The sequence below is a fragment of the Amblyomma americanum genome, chromosome 5 (assembly GCF_052857255.1).
Source record: "Amblyomma americanum isolate KBUSLIRL-KWMA chromosome 5, ASM5285725v1, whole genome shotgun sequence".
Taxonomy (NCBI): Eukaryota; Metazoa; Arthropoda; class Arachnida; order Ixodida; family Ixodidae; genus Amblyomma; species Amblyomma americanum.
The window spans coordinates 169,158,833-169,173,395 of NC_135501.1; the positions used below are offsets into that span (position 1 = coordinate 169,158,833).

Below are 14,563 nucleotides of genomic sequence, written 5' to 3' on the forward strand. Positions count from 1 at the left end.
TTCACCAAGGAACCGAGCGTCATATATTGCCTGGACGCACGGACTATACCATCGCTCTCTATTGCACTTCATAAAATCAGGTGGTCTTTTTCCATTAATTTAATCATTACTACAACTTTCATCACACATTCGCCCATAACTGATGCCCTGACGCAATAAATGTGGCTTAAAAAAATCTCATGAGGAGCGCCACATGAGTGGAAACACTATGTCGGAATCTGACTCAGCTTCGGTTTGCAGCTTTTTAAAATCCTTATGATGCCACTTTAAAAAGTAGAAACAGAATATTGCCTCAGCCCACACCACGATGTATACCATTGCTGCCATTATGAGGCCATGCCATGTCACATACTTGTTCGCGCTGGTTGATGAGCGAATTCAAAAGTGGTTTAGGTAATATAAGAATACAGTCATATCCTGGCGCTGTCGTAGGTCTAATGAGTAATATATTAGAATAGCGAAATGAGCTATTTTAACTCCCAGCGACGGCCAGACGGTGAGCAGGAAAGTAAATAACGCCGCTCGCCACAAGTGGTAAAGATGAAATTTTTGTTCGCGGTCTTTATTTACCAACCTCTCTTGTGCTATAACAATGCAAACGCACTGGCGATGCTGTCGCCGCTTTGCAAACGCTACAGGAGCGCCTTGTGTCACCATTTTCCTGTAGCACCGCAACGCCGCTTGCGATACTCTCATTTCCTGAGCTCCACAGACCTAGGGCGCTGCGATGCTGTGCCCGCTGCATCGCTTCCAAAGACTGGGGGTGTTTGCAGCACGGAATAAACTCCGCCGCCTTCGTCAAACTCGTGCACGGCGAGTCTGCTGCGCCTCACACCGTCTAAGCAGCTGAAAGCCATTAATGTCTTACATGCCAGGAATGCACGGTGAGAAAGCGGTTCCCCACATGGCTTCACCTCAAAGAGATTCAAGTGGTAACGATCACTGCTCGCCACTGTGGATATCGCCCACAGATATTGTTTGCGCGCGTATAACTGCGGCAACCTCACCAGGCCTTCTGCTAGCAGTGAAATTAGAATCACTGTATAGGCTTCTAGAGTCAGGAGTTAGGGCTCGTGCGTCTACTGCCTAAACGCGATAGCATGGATGTAGAACATCCATGCATAGCGGAGAAACCATCTCCCTTGCACAACTTAACACTAGGCTGTTGCTGACAGTCCTTCCGTACACCCACTGTTCTCATGCTTTGCGGCACTTTATTTCGTCGGAGACTGAAAAACAAGTTTTCGGCGAATTCCCTTGTCAATAAAGGAAATTTCATCACTATTGTTCCGTGATTGCTTAAAATAGAACGTTACAGATTTGAAGCGTTTACAACGGGTGGCGCCACCCATCCACATGAGGAATATTTTGTTCGTAACCCACTGAGATAGGCCTTGGTGCAGCCCACGCATTGTTAGCAAGCTGTGTCATTAAATGCAACAGTAATTTGGCTACAATAAATCAATTTCGGCAGCCAGAAACAAGCGGATGGAGCCTGCACTCGCTCTGCACAAGTCCACCTCCTGCATGCAAGAGGTTAGGCTTTTCCTTATATTTTGGATGCTTGGGAGAGCAACTTCGCTGTCCTACACTCATGTCTGGGAACCTCTACAACAGCTACACAAGAATTTATTTATATGTTGAAGATAAATGGAGTAGATTCTAATAGAAGGCAAGTGTATGAGGGGGCGACAGAAAGAGGTTGGCGGTTGAGATTAAGAAGGTTGCAGGGATAGGATGGCCGCAGCTGTCAAGAGGATAGGGAAATCGAAGAAATACAGAAGAAACCTCTGCCCACAGTGAGGCTGACCATGACGTGTTGACAGTCACCGCCCGGCGCGGACAGTTTTCGCGCTCTAGTATATGCGCCGGCGTAGCTGTCCTTTTGCTGAAGCCGCCATTTGCGAGGAGCGGCGAACAAGATATCGTCACACTGTCAGGCGGAGTGTCGCCACCTTATTTCAGCTCGCCTTCGGCAGTACGCCATCAGCAGCCGCTGGCACTTTTCTCAGAACCAGCAGTAACGAGAAGTCCTGCCGCCGGCGGCGCAGAGTGCGTGAGGCTGCAAGCGCCTTACGAAGTCCCAGATTAGAGCGTTGTGATCCCGGCAAATTTGGGCGACATATATTGCAAAGAGAATGAAGACCTATACAAAACGATATAGACAAGCCTGCACAACCAAATTATACAAATAATCCCAGACCAGATGCCTGTGCTCTGGGAGGAAGCGTTGGCGAGTTCTAACCTTAACCACAAGAATGGGCTGGCAGTGAGGAACCAGGCGGCGGCGTTTTATGGTGTCGGATGCAATACGCTCTGACGTTTTATCTATATATATTTAGTAAAATTTATTACCCTTATTTCAGGCGCGCGAAGCACGGTGTTACGGGATGTTTTTTTAATCTTCGCACGGGCTTTCATTTTTGGCGAATGCAAGGGGCCACTCTTAGGCTATCGTGTTTTAACATCTAGTAATATTAATAATAATAATTGGTTTTGGGGGAAAGGAAATGGCGCAGTATCTGTCTCATATATCGTTGGACACCTGATCCGCACCGTAAGGAAAGGGATAAAGGAGGGAGTGAAAGAAGAAAGGAAGAAGAGGTGCCGTAGTGGAGGGCTCCGGAATAATTTCGACCACCTGGGGATCTTTAACGTGCACCGACATCCCACAGCACACGGGCGCCTCAGCGTTTTTCCTCCATAAAAACGCAGCCGCCGCGGTCGGGTTCGAACCCGGGAACTCCGGATCAGTAGTCGAGCGCCCTAACCACTGAGCCACTGCGGCGGGGCTTAACATCTAGGTCGAGTCGTGTTTATAGCGCTCGGATACCGTCCAATTCATGGTGAAAAATGGCGAGAACGGAAGACGAATGACGGAAAAGACGATGCAGACATGCGCTAACTCGCAACAGTGGCTGGCTTGCGTCGTCCTGTCCGTCTTTCTTCTTTTCTTCGCGCAGTTTTTCATCGCGAACCTGAACTAAGTCATCCGACTTTGGGTGCTGGGTTTCCTGTTCACACCCGAGTGTTTGGAGGTATATTCAGTGAGTTAAAACTTTCCGATGACCATCGAGTAGGCTGAATAAGATAAAAAACTAGTCGGTACTTTACGTACCTATTAAGAATATGCACATGACTTTTTATTTTATTTTCATTTTAGCTGTGACACCCTGCATTTCACTCAGCGCAGCAAACTATGGCAAGAAAAAATATAGGGTGTGTCAGCAGCGACTTTACACTATTTTTAAACATCAGCTTATTGAGTTCACAGAGAGCTTTTTCGGCATAGCATTATCAGCGGTGTAGTATATCAGAATACAGCTAAGACGTGCACAATAGCAGCCCTAGTGTTCGTGTTTTCAACTTTTCAACTATTATTGTTAGGCTCCTTTATTACTAAGAGGCGTGTAGCCCACCGTAAGCAATCTCCTTATCAGTTCTCAAAACTTCAAAAAAGCGGTTACCCTCGGCGGTGTGGCGTACCAAATTATAGCTACACCGCGCCACAATACATGCGCTTTCGAGAAGTGTGGAGCCAAAGCAACTGCTGCTGTGCACGTAACTCGTCGAAAAAAAATTGCACGTCCACACTACTGAGGGCAAGCGTGATTTGGAACGTTTACTAACTGATATGGATATTAATTACATTAGGGAAGACGCCGATCAATAATTAAGGAACTTAACAGTGACAGTTAGAAACTTAACCGTTCAATATTAGTAAAAAAACCTACTAGTTAGCGCTTCTTAGCTGTATTCTGATGTACCATACCACTGACAGTGCTGCGCCCAAAAAAGCGTCCTTCTAACCACAGAAGCTCATTTTTAAAAATTCTGCAAATTTTTAGGTGAAACACCCTGTACAGTGTTGCTTGTGATTATGGTGTCCGTCCAGGAGAAGAAAGCGCCGGGTGGTTTTGCCTGGAATTCGTGTGGAATGGCCAATATCACAAGGCACAACAATAAGCTTCGGCACCATGGCCCCTGATGATGGTCCTGCGTCCGCCATGCCCATGGCGGTGGTTGCTCGTTTACATCCTAAACTGAATTCGCTTTCGTAGCACAGAATGTCGCTCCGAAATGAAACGAAATATAAATGAAGAAATACAAAATACGTCTCCTGTTCCTACCTAAACCATGCGAACAGATCAAAGCGTGGGATTCCGGGTTCCCTCTTCGCCAGCAAGTGGCACTGGCTTCCTCTAGCAGGAAAAAGGTTGGTGAAGACGTAGGTGCGCCTATACGCACCGGAGTCATCCTTTATTTTCCGGTGCCAGGGGCAGAACTATAATCCAAAATTTGCGTGCACCACTTTCTCGCTTTCGCAAGCACTAGACAGTTTAATGAACTGGCTGAAGTACTTTTCGAGAAAGAAGATTGTCGCGTATTTTGACAACCTTAATTAAGCTTGGCGGTTCCGGTTATTTCGGCATGGCCGTCGGGAAGTATTTCTTGTTGGCTTTTTCAGTCAACTGATGGCAATACTCTCTGTCTTTCTTAGTAAATTTTTCTGGAAAAATAAACAATAAAGTTGCTGTTAACAAAAAATGACATCATGCAAAAAGAAAGAGCAAAGTTTGTTAAGAAAAAGAGATGACTGCCACACAAAAACTTCCCGATAACTAAGGTTACCACAATAAACCCCGGAGCTAACGCCATGAGCGCGGGATTTCATGCGCGCCGCGGTAGACACATTTCGATGAAGGATGAATCGGAAAGCACCCATGGGCTGCGCTGTTTATGTTCATGCTATGAAGTTCACCTGGACTATGTCACCAGAAACCGAACACTAAGGCCTTCTTGAAAGACCACGTGCATTGTTAATTATTTGCGATACTGTAAGCCTTAAATGGCTCTTACAGGAGTCGGCAATCATGTCTGGGATATATTCTACAGTGAAAAATATTTGGATGCGATTGACTCGAACATATCACATTGTGCTTTTTTTTCTGAGAGTTATTAATAGAACACAAGATGCGCACTAGAAGGGGGTAATTAAAAAAATATATTCGCTATTCATTTGCGAACTCTTTGTACGAACAGCGCTCTTTCGCTTGTACGATGAAACGAATTACATTCTAGGAAGCAAAACGACTCCGAGCTTCGAGTTCTTCCGTTAAATTGTGATTTTCAGCTGCGCAAGAAAACCACATGCTTTTAGAGCTTGTGCTTCCGGCAGACATGAGGAACTGCAAGGCATGCTGGGAATCAGCAAGTCTCAATTCGCCTACCACTTGCTGATTTCCGTGATCGGGGCTATCATCATGATTCGAAGGCATTACACCATCATCACCATCAGCTTGACTACGCCCACTGCAGGGCAAAGACCTCTCCCATGTCTCTGCAATTATTCCTATAGTATGGCAGGTTAATCTTCCCCGCCCAGCTAGTTTTCTACCGCCCCATGCTGTATGCTTGCTTTACCTGAAATTCCACTCCCTTAGCCTTGAATATTAACCTTAGCATTGCATGGCCTGCCCAAGCCCACTTCATCCTCTTCACTTCATCTAGGATGTCATTAATCCGCGGTTTTTTCCTCACCCTCTCTGCCCGGTTCGGGTAACGTAACGTTACAGCACAGTATAAAAAAACAGCCCGTAAAGGAGAAACCACACAAATATCAAAAATTTGCTCATAACCAAAATTTTCTGCTGCAATAAGACACTGTGACAAAAATACGGCTACAAAATGTTATATCGCAATGCGTTCGCTACCGTTCTCGCAATATGCAGCATCATGCTTAAGACGGCAAACAGCGTTTGCGAGTGTTTCGCGGAGTTAAGTTGATGCGGCGACCTGTTTCCGCAACAATTCGACGCATCACAATTCCCATCTTACATCTCAAAGTTTTCCTGCACAGGTTAGGATGCAACGCGTAGGATTGTTTTGAATGCCTTACTAGCACAAATGTTCATGCATTCATAGCAGCTGTCAAATCTGTTCCGAGTTCCTCGACATCCGCCGTAGATAAATGCTTCGCACAAGCCGCTTTTTGGGTTATATGACCACTTGAGGAAGAAAGCTTTGCAGCGTCCAGTTTTCCGCCCAGGTTCTCTGCAGATTTGGTTTGGGGGACGATACCCTGAAAAAGAACAGGAGCACAGTTGAAACCACGAATGTAGCCCTAGAGAGTAGTGAGCATGAGGTGATTCGGGAAGTATTCGTTCTCAGTGAATACTTCCTCGAAACCAGGGTGTCGAGCTGTATCCGAAAGTGAACCAGAAACTGAAATTAAAGGCGTATACATGCCCGGAGCCGGAACCTGACTGAATTTTTTTTCGCCATCTTGGCGCCGATCTCCAAGAGGATCGATTCACAAGAACCGTGCCGCACCGTTTGAGGACGCATTTTTGCTCAAGTTTTGGTGCAACACATCATAGTTTTTAATTTTTTTTTTAAAGGCGAAACGGCTGTTTTTTACCGCATAGGTTTAGTCACTGAGAGCTGTGCCAGGGAGTCAGAAAATAGAACGATGTCTACGAAGTTAATAAAACGACAGAAAAGAGAGAATAGAGAATGTCGTTTACGTAACAAGCTGCACAATTCTATAATTCGATGCTGTTAGTCCTATAACTTTTATACCCGAGTGAGGAGAAACCTAGATTTTATTCGTCTACCTCTACCACCTACTTGCTGAAAATTTAATTGTAAAACGGTTGGATCAAAAAAGCACCGCCTGCGACTGGCCCTCCTTTGTCTATCGCATATTCCACTCATATCTCAAACATGTAAGTGCAACGATCAAACCTAATTGGGGAACATTTACTTTGAAAGTCACCCATTCTCTAAGACAGCAGCCACAAAGTAAAGGCTGTGTAAATGGGGGCAGCTTGTGGCAGAATCGGAAATTTTCTGATGAAGGCAACGAAAATATGCATAGATTATAGGCGGGCCTGGAAAAGGAGTAGAGGTCACAAGAAAAAAAATAACGCCAGTTTTTTTCTCAAATCACGCGTCTCGGTGTCATCATAGCTGACGAGTCCTACCGTTTAGTTTAATTCGCGCGAATTTTGTTGGCCGGATTTCTTTCTATCGATCTTCCTGTGAAATCATTTTTTAATCGCGTTTTTTATCACACTCTGTGTCTCGCAGTGAACCTGAATATTATACAACATCTACCAGCTTTATTTTCAAACACACTGCGCCCCAAATTAGCCGTTTCAAGAAGAACGAGTCATGCCCATCAGTCCTTACAAAAGGATTTTGAAACGAGAAAGTAGTTAGGAGCGAAAAGTTTTCATAAATAACGTAAAATTTTACTATAAAAAATGAATAAATCTCCAGTTCTTCCGTCAGCAGGTTTCCATTTTTTTGCTATTAACATTTTCTCTATTAAGCGTTCCTTATTGTTTCTATATAGCAGTCTTAACCGATCGTTGCAAGGAGTCCAAGAAATTTCAAAGAAATATTTTGGTACGCACCGCAAGAATGTACCATAATCTTGTATGTTTCCATAACAGTACCTTATGTTCAAAATGTTTGTACATGATAGCTCGAAATGATAGAATGTTTGAACAGAGTACGTATGCCCGCAATGTTAGCAGTGCGGTGGCATTCCGTCCGCAGTGAAAATTCTTCTTTACCGGTTGTATTTGAGGATGCAAACTCTGGATGACCCGACAGTGTGGATGTCGACACATTTCGCGCTTTACGGACGCGACCAGTAATGTGCAGCAGTTTATAGAGATTATTGATAGCACGTCTAGTTTTACATCTGACATGCTGTAAATCTGCCTGTATTCTCAGAGTAGCGATGAAATCATCAAATCGAATGCTACAAATTTTTTTCATCATTAGATGCATCATTAATTTTTCACTCCAGCAGGCCTAAATACCACTTGTAAGCGCGCGATTAATAACAGCGGCGAGAATGAATCACCTTGCATGACACCCTTCCTGATTTGTATTTGATAAACTTTCCTCTGTAAATCTGATAACTTTTTCTCATTGCTGTGTGCAGTCTGTACAGAGATGGACGGAGAAAAATGTAACTAGTACAACGCAGGTATTTTTTAACACCATGTAATGGACTAGATGGACGTCAGAGAAAGCGAGCCCAGTGAGGGGACGAGGAAGACAAGTAGAAGCGGGAGCAACGCTTTAGGGGATCACACGAAGCGTACGGCCCAGCGTTTCAGCAAGAAAGCCCTGGTACTGAACCACGCATCGTAACCATTACATATGTCTCTTCCATGCCCTGTTTGCGCAATGTTCGCGTGTTAATTGATGTTCCCATCCAATGAAATACTTTGAACATGAAATGATTTCGGCTCTCAATCTTGGCAAACTGTTGAACATGGTCCGGGAACCGCGGCGAACCTAAAGCGCGACACGAAGTACTTACCCGAAACATTCCGCAACTTTCCTTCTGAATGGTATCCGCCAGAAAAAAAATTGCCAAGTTGTTACGCTCTGCTGCGTACGCGCTAATGTCAGTGAAATCCGTGGCTGTGCTGTGCTGCTTCCTGTCTTTTGCTAAAGGCTGACCCACAGTGAGGTCTAAGACATATACATGCTTTGGGTCAAATATGGTTATCACAACGGTCGCAACAGGCTCAGGGATTGCCGGCGCTGGCCATGAGGTGATCGGCAACCTGGCCATGGTGACGTGATCATTAATATCTCCTCATGTGGCTGATCCCGAGACATGAAGCTTTGAATCCACCGCGGAGGGCTTCATATGGGAGCTTTCGCTGTAGAACATTGCATTCCTTTAGTCCTGAGAAGGATTCCCACCAGCGGCAGGGAAAATAATGACAGACGGGTTTCAATTGTGTGATGCGAGATTCGCCGAAGTGCAATTTATATTGCTAGGTAATGGTATGCTGAATCGAACAATATGAGAGCGAGTTCATATCTGTATAGTTCTAGAGTGCTCTTTTTAGTTTTACACATACACTTGTTTGTAACTAAAGTAGGAAACAACTCATGAACGAAGGACCAGATGCCCCTCACAGAAGGCCCTCCAATCAATGTTGCCAACCGATTTTCATGAAACCATGGTTAATCTGATTAAGCCATTGATAATTACCATTCATCTGCAACCGCTGGGATGCCACGCTAGCGGGGCTATGGAGATTAACCACCACGTCATGAGAATTGCTCCACTCCATTGGCTCGAGGCCTACCTTGAGAGGTATGTACCGCTTCGTACTTGAGTTCTATCCGAATTTCGCTTTGCTGTCCCGTCGTCCGCTCTAGTGACGCGGTGCCATTGATGACCCTCTTTTCTGGCGGCGCGTTTTGCTGCAGCCGCTGCCGATGCTGTGTGCTGCATTCCTCCGCTCTCTCATTATTCTCCCTCCTCCCGAAGTAATCACCCTCCGAATGGCTCCAGCGGTAACCACCCTCCGATCGCGCATTCCTACGCTCTCGCCGTACCCTCCTCCTTCCAGGGTGTACCCTACTAGCGTTGCCGGTGACAGCCACCGTTTCCGCTTGCGCCTTACACTCTCGCCTCGCTCTCCGTTCTTTTACGGCAATAACCTTCAGGACAGTTCCCGCCAAAACCACCCACCGGTTGCGTGTTCATACATTCTCGCTATACCGTCCTCCTCCTTTCAGGGTCCCGGTCCTCCGGGTGGTACCCGTGGCAAGCACCCACAGGTTGCACCTTACGTTCTCGCCATACACTGCTCCTTAAACGGTAACCATCCTGCCCCGGTTGGGGATTCCTCCGTTACCGCGATATCATTCTCCTTCAACAGTTGCTACCTGGTGGACTCTCGCTCTACGTGTTCGAAATCTTCGCCTTCTTCAAACTTCAGCCGTTTGTTCTCTGAAACGAACGCTTGCTAATGATACTGAGGAGTGGGCAAGCCATACAGCGATTGAAGTCGAAAAAGCAGCAAATGACGGTCAGCGCGCTGCGCGGAACTAAGAAAAAAAAACAACCTCTGCTGTACGCGGCGGCACGTTAACCTCTAAAATCAGTGAAGGGAGCCAAGCGCGGTGTCACGTTAAGAAAATATGTGGAACCTCCTGCAGCCGCTAAAGCATCGAGGGTGACCATACGCGTTGCTCAGCTCCCAGAACAGAAATGGGTGGAAGAATTAAAGGCATTTTAAGTTTCCCAAATAGGTGGCCATGCAGGAGGGTGGCTTCCATCAACTAGAAGCCGCCCTAGGTGATCTACTTTATTGCAATGCGTATCATGCTCACATCTACTGTCAAGGAGGAGATTAGCTACAATATATTTTTTGCAATCAATCAAAGATGTGCAAGTCACTGCGTTTATTGTGAAAATTTTTGTATCATATGATTTATGATGCGAATACACGTTCTTGGCAATAATCCAGCTGTTCTTCTGGGTGATTGCAGTGTAACGTTTCTCGGATTTTTTAGAAATTACCTTCGGACATACGTTGTAAGAAAGTGACAGCAATCTAATCAGTCAATAATTATCTAATTCTTTATTAAAAACCGTCCCAATGAAAAAGTATATTTAAGCATATTTTTGTGGTTTCGGCTCGCTTCATGTAATGCGGCACTGCATATACAAGGTAGAAAATGGTTTCTCTAGTCCCATGTCTCTTCCGTTACTTTCCGGTAATATGATCAGAAATGTTTGTATGCCTTTGTAACTCCGAATTTTTTTATTGTTGTGCAAATGGAAGTAATTTCCAGCCTTTTAGAATTCCCAATTCCTTGTTCCCTAATGCCCTGTTTCCTCTTATTTGTAATTATGTATTCGTATCATCAGCACACGCTATTAAACGACGTTAACATAATCTGAACCTCAGTTAAAGGCCTACCACTCACACGACAGGGTTTCCGGAAGAACTAAATTAGGGTTTACGTACACAACTGATCAGCTGGCCCTTATATATGTTATCTTCTGTTCAATTTTCAGCGGAATCCTTCAAGGAGGGGTAGATTAGTGTAAAGGTAGTGACGTAGACAAGCGGTTAAGGGCCTCACAGATAATGGGCCGCACCCCCCACTTGTAAGGCAATAATACAAGAAAATAATGTACTGACTTATATCAACTGCTCTACAGTGTGCAAACTTTCCTCGAGAAGCTGTCAGATGACGACAGCTGCCTGCTTCTACTATTATTATCATTTTTCAGAATTCACCTGGGTGCTGTCTCTGAGAGTCTTAAGCGCGCAGTTCGTCATCATTTTCATTCGTGCTGCATCCGCAGCCGCTCCGTTTACCAGCCAGCCTTTTTTCAGTTGTACCAACCGGACGACTAAAGAAAAAAAAATCACTTAAGCTCGTGTCCTCGTGGAACTAGAATGTGTGGCGTGCTGTGTCCCCAGATATACCCGTTAATTGCTTTATATTTACGGGCATTTCGCGTGCAACTAAATGGAAAAGATGACTACATTTATGAGGGTGATTACGATGACAGCCTGAGTAGCAGCGACACCGATAGCGACGAAAAATCATAAAGCTGTCTGGACTGGGTTCGAGATATGGCATGAATCTGTAATGGACAATAAAGTAGTTACCCCACAACATCCCTTGAAAATTGCACTGGAGAATGCAGATTTTGGTTAAGGGCTGCACCCTGACAAAATTTCGAAAAAAAGAAGTGCCACCCTTACCCCCATATATACGGTAGATAAACGTTGGCATCCAAACAAGCGCAGTCCGCGGCGGTGGCCCAGTGGTTACGGTGCTCTGCAGCTAATCCGAAAGACGCGGGTTCGATCCCGGCAGCGGCGTTGAAATTTTGAAGGAGGTGAAATTATAGAGGCCCGTGTACTGTGCGATGTCAGTGCACGTTAAAGAACCCCAGGTGGTCGAAACTTCCGGAGCCCTTCACTACGGCGTCCCTCATAGTCTGAGTCGCTTTGGGACGTTAAACACCCACAAACCACAAACCATTTCTACGAAAGAAAAGGAATATGATGGAAACTTTCGAAGGAAATTTAGAACACCCAATGAGATACACACAGGAGTCTTACAATTCAGTCGTGCTATTCCAGACTCTTGATTCTTAAAAATGGCTGCGGTTCCTTGCCCCTCACATTACCAAAGTCTGAGCCCATGCTGGCGCACTACGAGGAGCAACATAACAACCCCATCCCCCCCCCCCCCCCCCCCACAATAAAAAATCGTGAAAGACCCATGCGGACCGCCTCTTTTATAACCAGGTTAACACTTCAGAGGTCGCCGATTATTCTGAACTTCCAAAATACCGATCCTGATTTTATGCCAGTGACAACCTTTCATGAAGCGTCAAGTGAGATTATCGGAGTATGTTGAGCACGAAGTGCGCCCTGTACGGGAGCCTTGATTTTCTAACAGCCCTTGTTCTGGCCGATTGTTTGTTGTTTTACTTTTACATTTCTCATGAAATCGCCAGGAAGTCGTAGTTATTCGGGTACACAAATATCTCCACCAGATGTGCTGAGCGGCACCGAAGGCCTACCAGCTATAGTACTGCTTTCAGAGGGCTGGGTGCACGGAGGCAAGTGCTCAGATCTGTCGATTAGAACTGGCGCACCTTGGAGTTGTATTTCAGGCAGATCCATAAAGTAGGGACTGTGCTTCAGTTTAACATCGAATATAACTCAAAAGTACACAATTATGACATGATTAAAATGCTCAGGAACATTTAGAATTTCGTCCAGCTCCTAGTGTTGTGCGTCTCCTACCTGGTTATCTACTTGGCTCAATTGGTAGCAGTCTCAAAACGCGAGAAGACAAAAAGAATGTATCGTCTTGCGTCTTGTGCCGCTACCTTTCCATCCAAGTAGGAAGCCAAGCGCAGTAGAGTTTTAACAAATCTAGCCTTTTCTTCTTTTTTAATAATAATAATAATTGGTTTTGGGGGGAAAGGAAATGGCGCAGTATCTGTCTCATATATCGTTGGACACCTGAACCGCGCCGTAAGGGAAGGGTAAAGGAGGGAGTGAAAGAAGAAAGGAAGAGAGAGGTACCGTAGTGGAGGGCTCCGGAATAATTTCGATCACCTGGGGATCTTTAACGTGCACTGACATCGCACAGCACACGGGCGCCTTAGCGTTTTTCCTCCACAAAACGCAGCCGCCGCGGTCGGGTTCGAACCCGGGAACTCCGGATCAGTAGTCGAGCGCCCTAACCACTGAGCCCCCGCGGCGGGGCTCTTCTTTTTTACCTATCGTTCTTTTAGGAGCATTGTAAACGTTCCGTCTCCAAAAGCTATAAGGTCAAGCTCCAGTGCAACGCCAGCACCTGAACAAATTTACACTGCAGTTATCAATGAAAACCTTTTATTTCAAAGAAGTTGACGTTTGGCGCTACGAAAATTAGAAAGTCTCCGAATACAGTTCCATGGCAAAACGTCAGTTAGTTAATGCGATGACTTACCGCTTACGAAGGTCGCAGCGAGCAGCAGCACGCTGAGTATGGCTATGAGCTTCATAGTCGATTTCGCTCCTTTTTTCGTAGAAATCGGGAACGCAGCTGAAAACGGTCAATCTGTGCGGCTTTATATATGGATGGCGTTGTTCCGACAGATATTATCTGGTTGTTTTTTAGTGTGCAGTTTAGACATCTCCTTTTTAATGAAAGAAAATGCTCCACACAGAGAGTGCCTTCGGTGGATTTTTATTTAATTTATTTTTTGATTGTCTTTTCAAAGCTATGATGTATGCAATGTTCTGCGTGCTGAGTCATATTTCTTACGTCTCTCTTCTTTATCTATACGACATTGTGCTTAGTGCTCTCTTGTGCCCTGCAATGCTCATTGTCTGATGGGAATGCAGCCTAGCAGCAGAGAATCTGTACCATGGTTGGCGGGTCCTTGCACTACCTTCGCAAGAACATACCGAAAAGAAAGAAATATTGAGCGAGAAGGGCTGAACTCTTGTACGCCTCTTTGTAGGAAACTTATATAACAGATAACAGTAGCATTCGTTCTTTGTAAAACATTTTTCTTAGTGTTCACAACAGCAAAGACTGTTAGCCATTATCACTCCCTCTTTTTCAACATCGCGATGCTCTGCCTGGTCTGGAAACTCCGCAACCTATCTGACGTCAGTTATACGCTCTAGCCGGTGATGTAACGATCTTGACAACCAAGGGATCCCTCGTCCAGAAATAAACCGCGCTACAAGCAGCAGAGGCGCTGGTTGAACATTTCTCCCAACGTAGCTGTATGGGTTACACTTCAGACAAATCACGGATTATTCGAGCCCATGGATGATATCCTCTAGCTCGCTAGACATCTTATAGAGGATCTTGAAGTGAGAGAGGTGAATACAGCCCGCATACTGAGCCTGCAGGTTCTGAGCGACGGGTGGGATTCTCAAACAACTAAAATCCCTAAAACTGCGGTGAATGAAAAACCCCGCATATAAGACGCATCACCAATCACTGCGAAGGGATAAAAGAAGGGGAAAGACTTCGGCTGGTGAATGATGTTATATTCAACCAGACCAGCTAGGGTTTCCCAAACAAACCTAACACAAAAGCAAAGAGAAGCAGTTTGATCCCATCATTCTGACTGCGTACCGGACGGCCATAGGCCCCCTCATCTGCACACCTACCTAAAGGCTCTTAGCCCTCGAAATGCATAAACTTACGACGCATTACGTGACGCAATCCTCACATCACTGAGGACCGGGCT

The 14,563-nt window shown here is 45.4% G+C and overlaps 1 protein-coding gene across 1 annotated transcript; it reads right to left on the minus strand.

Annotated features, from left to right (window-relative positions):
* Positions 1-4,221: 4,221 nt before the first annotated feature.
* LOC144135257 (chymotrypsin inhibitor SCI-II-like) lies at positions 4,222-13,444 on the minus strand. The gene is made up of 3 exons (XM_077667988.1): positions 13,303-13,444; positions 5,900-6,082; positions 4,222-4,510 (listed from the first exon to the last, which is right to left on the minus strand). The coding sequence occupies exons 1-3, from the start codon at positions 13,355-13,357 to the stop codon at positions 4,422-4,424; spliced, it is 327 nt and encodes a 108-aa protein (XP_077524114.1). The 5' UTR covers positions 13,358-13,444; the 3' UTR covers positions 4,222-4,421.
* Between the last annotated feature and the right edge of the window lie 1,119 nt (positions 13,445-14,563).

What these genes read in the sequence shown, in the direction of transcription:
- LOC144135257 (XM_077667988.1), bottom strand. Translation starts at nt 13,357, where the DNA reads ATGAAGCTCATAGCCATACTCAGCGTGCTGCTGCTCGCTGCGACCTTC. An exon ending in CGCTGCGACCTTCGTAAGCG is followed by an intron (nt 6,083 to 13,302) that starts GTAAGTCATCGC and finishes GTTCTTTTTCAG; the next exon opens with GGTATCGTCCCCCAAACCAA. An exon ending in ATGCATGAACATTTGTGCTA is followed by an intron (nt 4,511 to 5,899) that starts GTAAGGCATTCA and finishes TTATTTTTCCAG; the next exon opens with AAAAATTTACTAAGAAAGAC.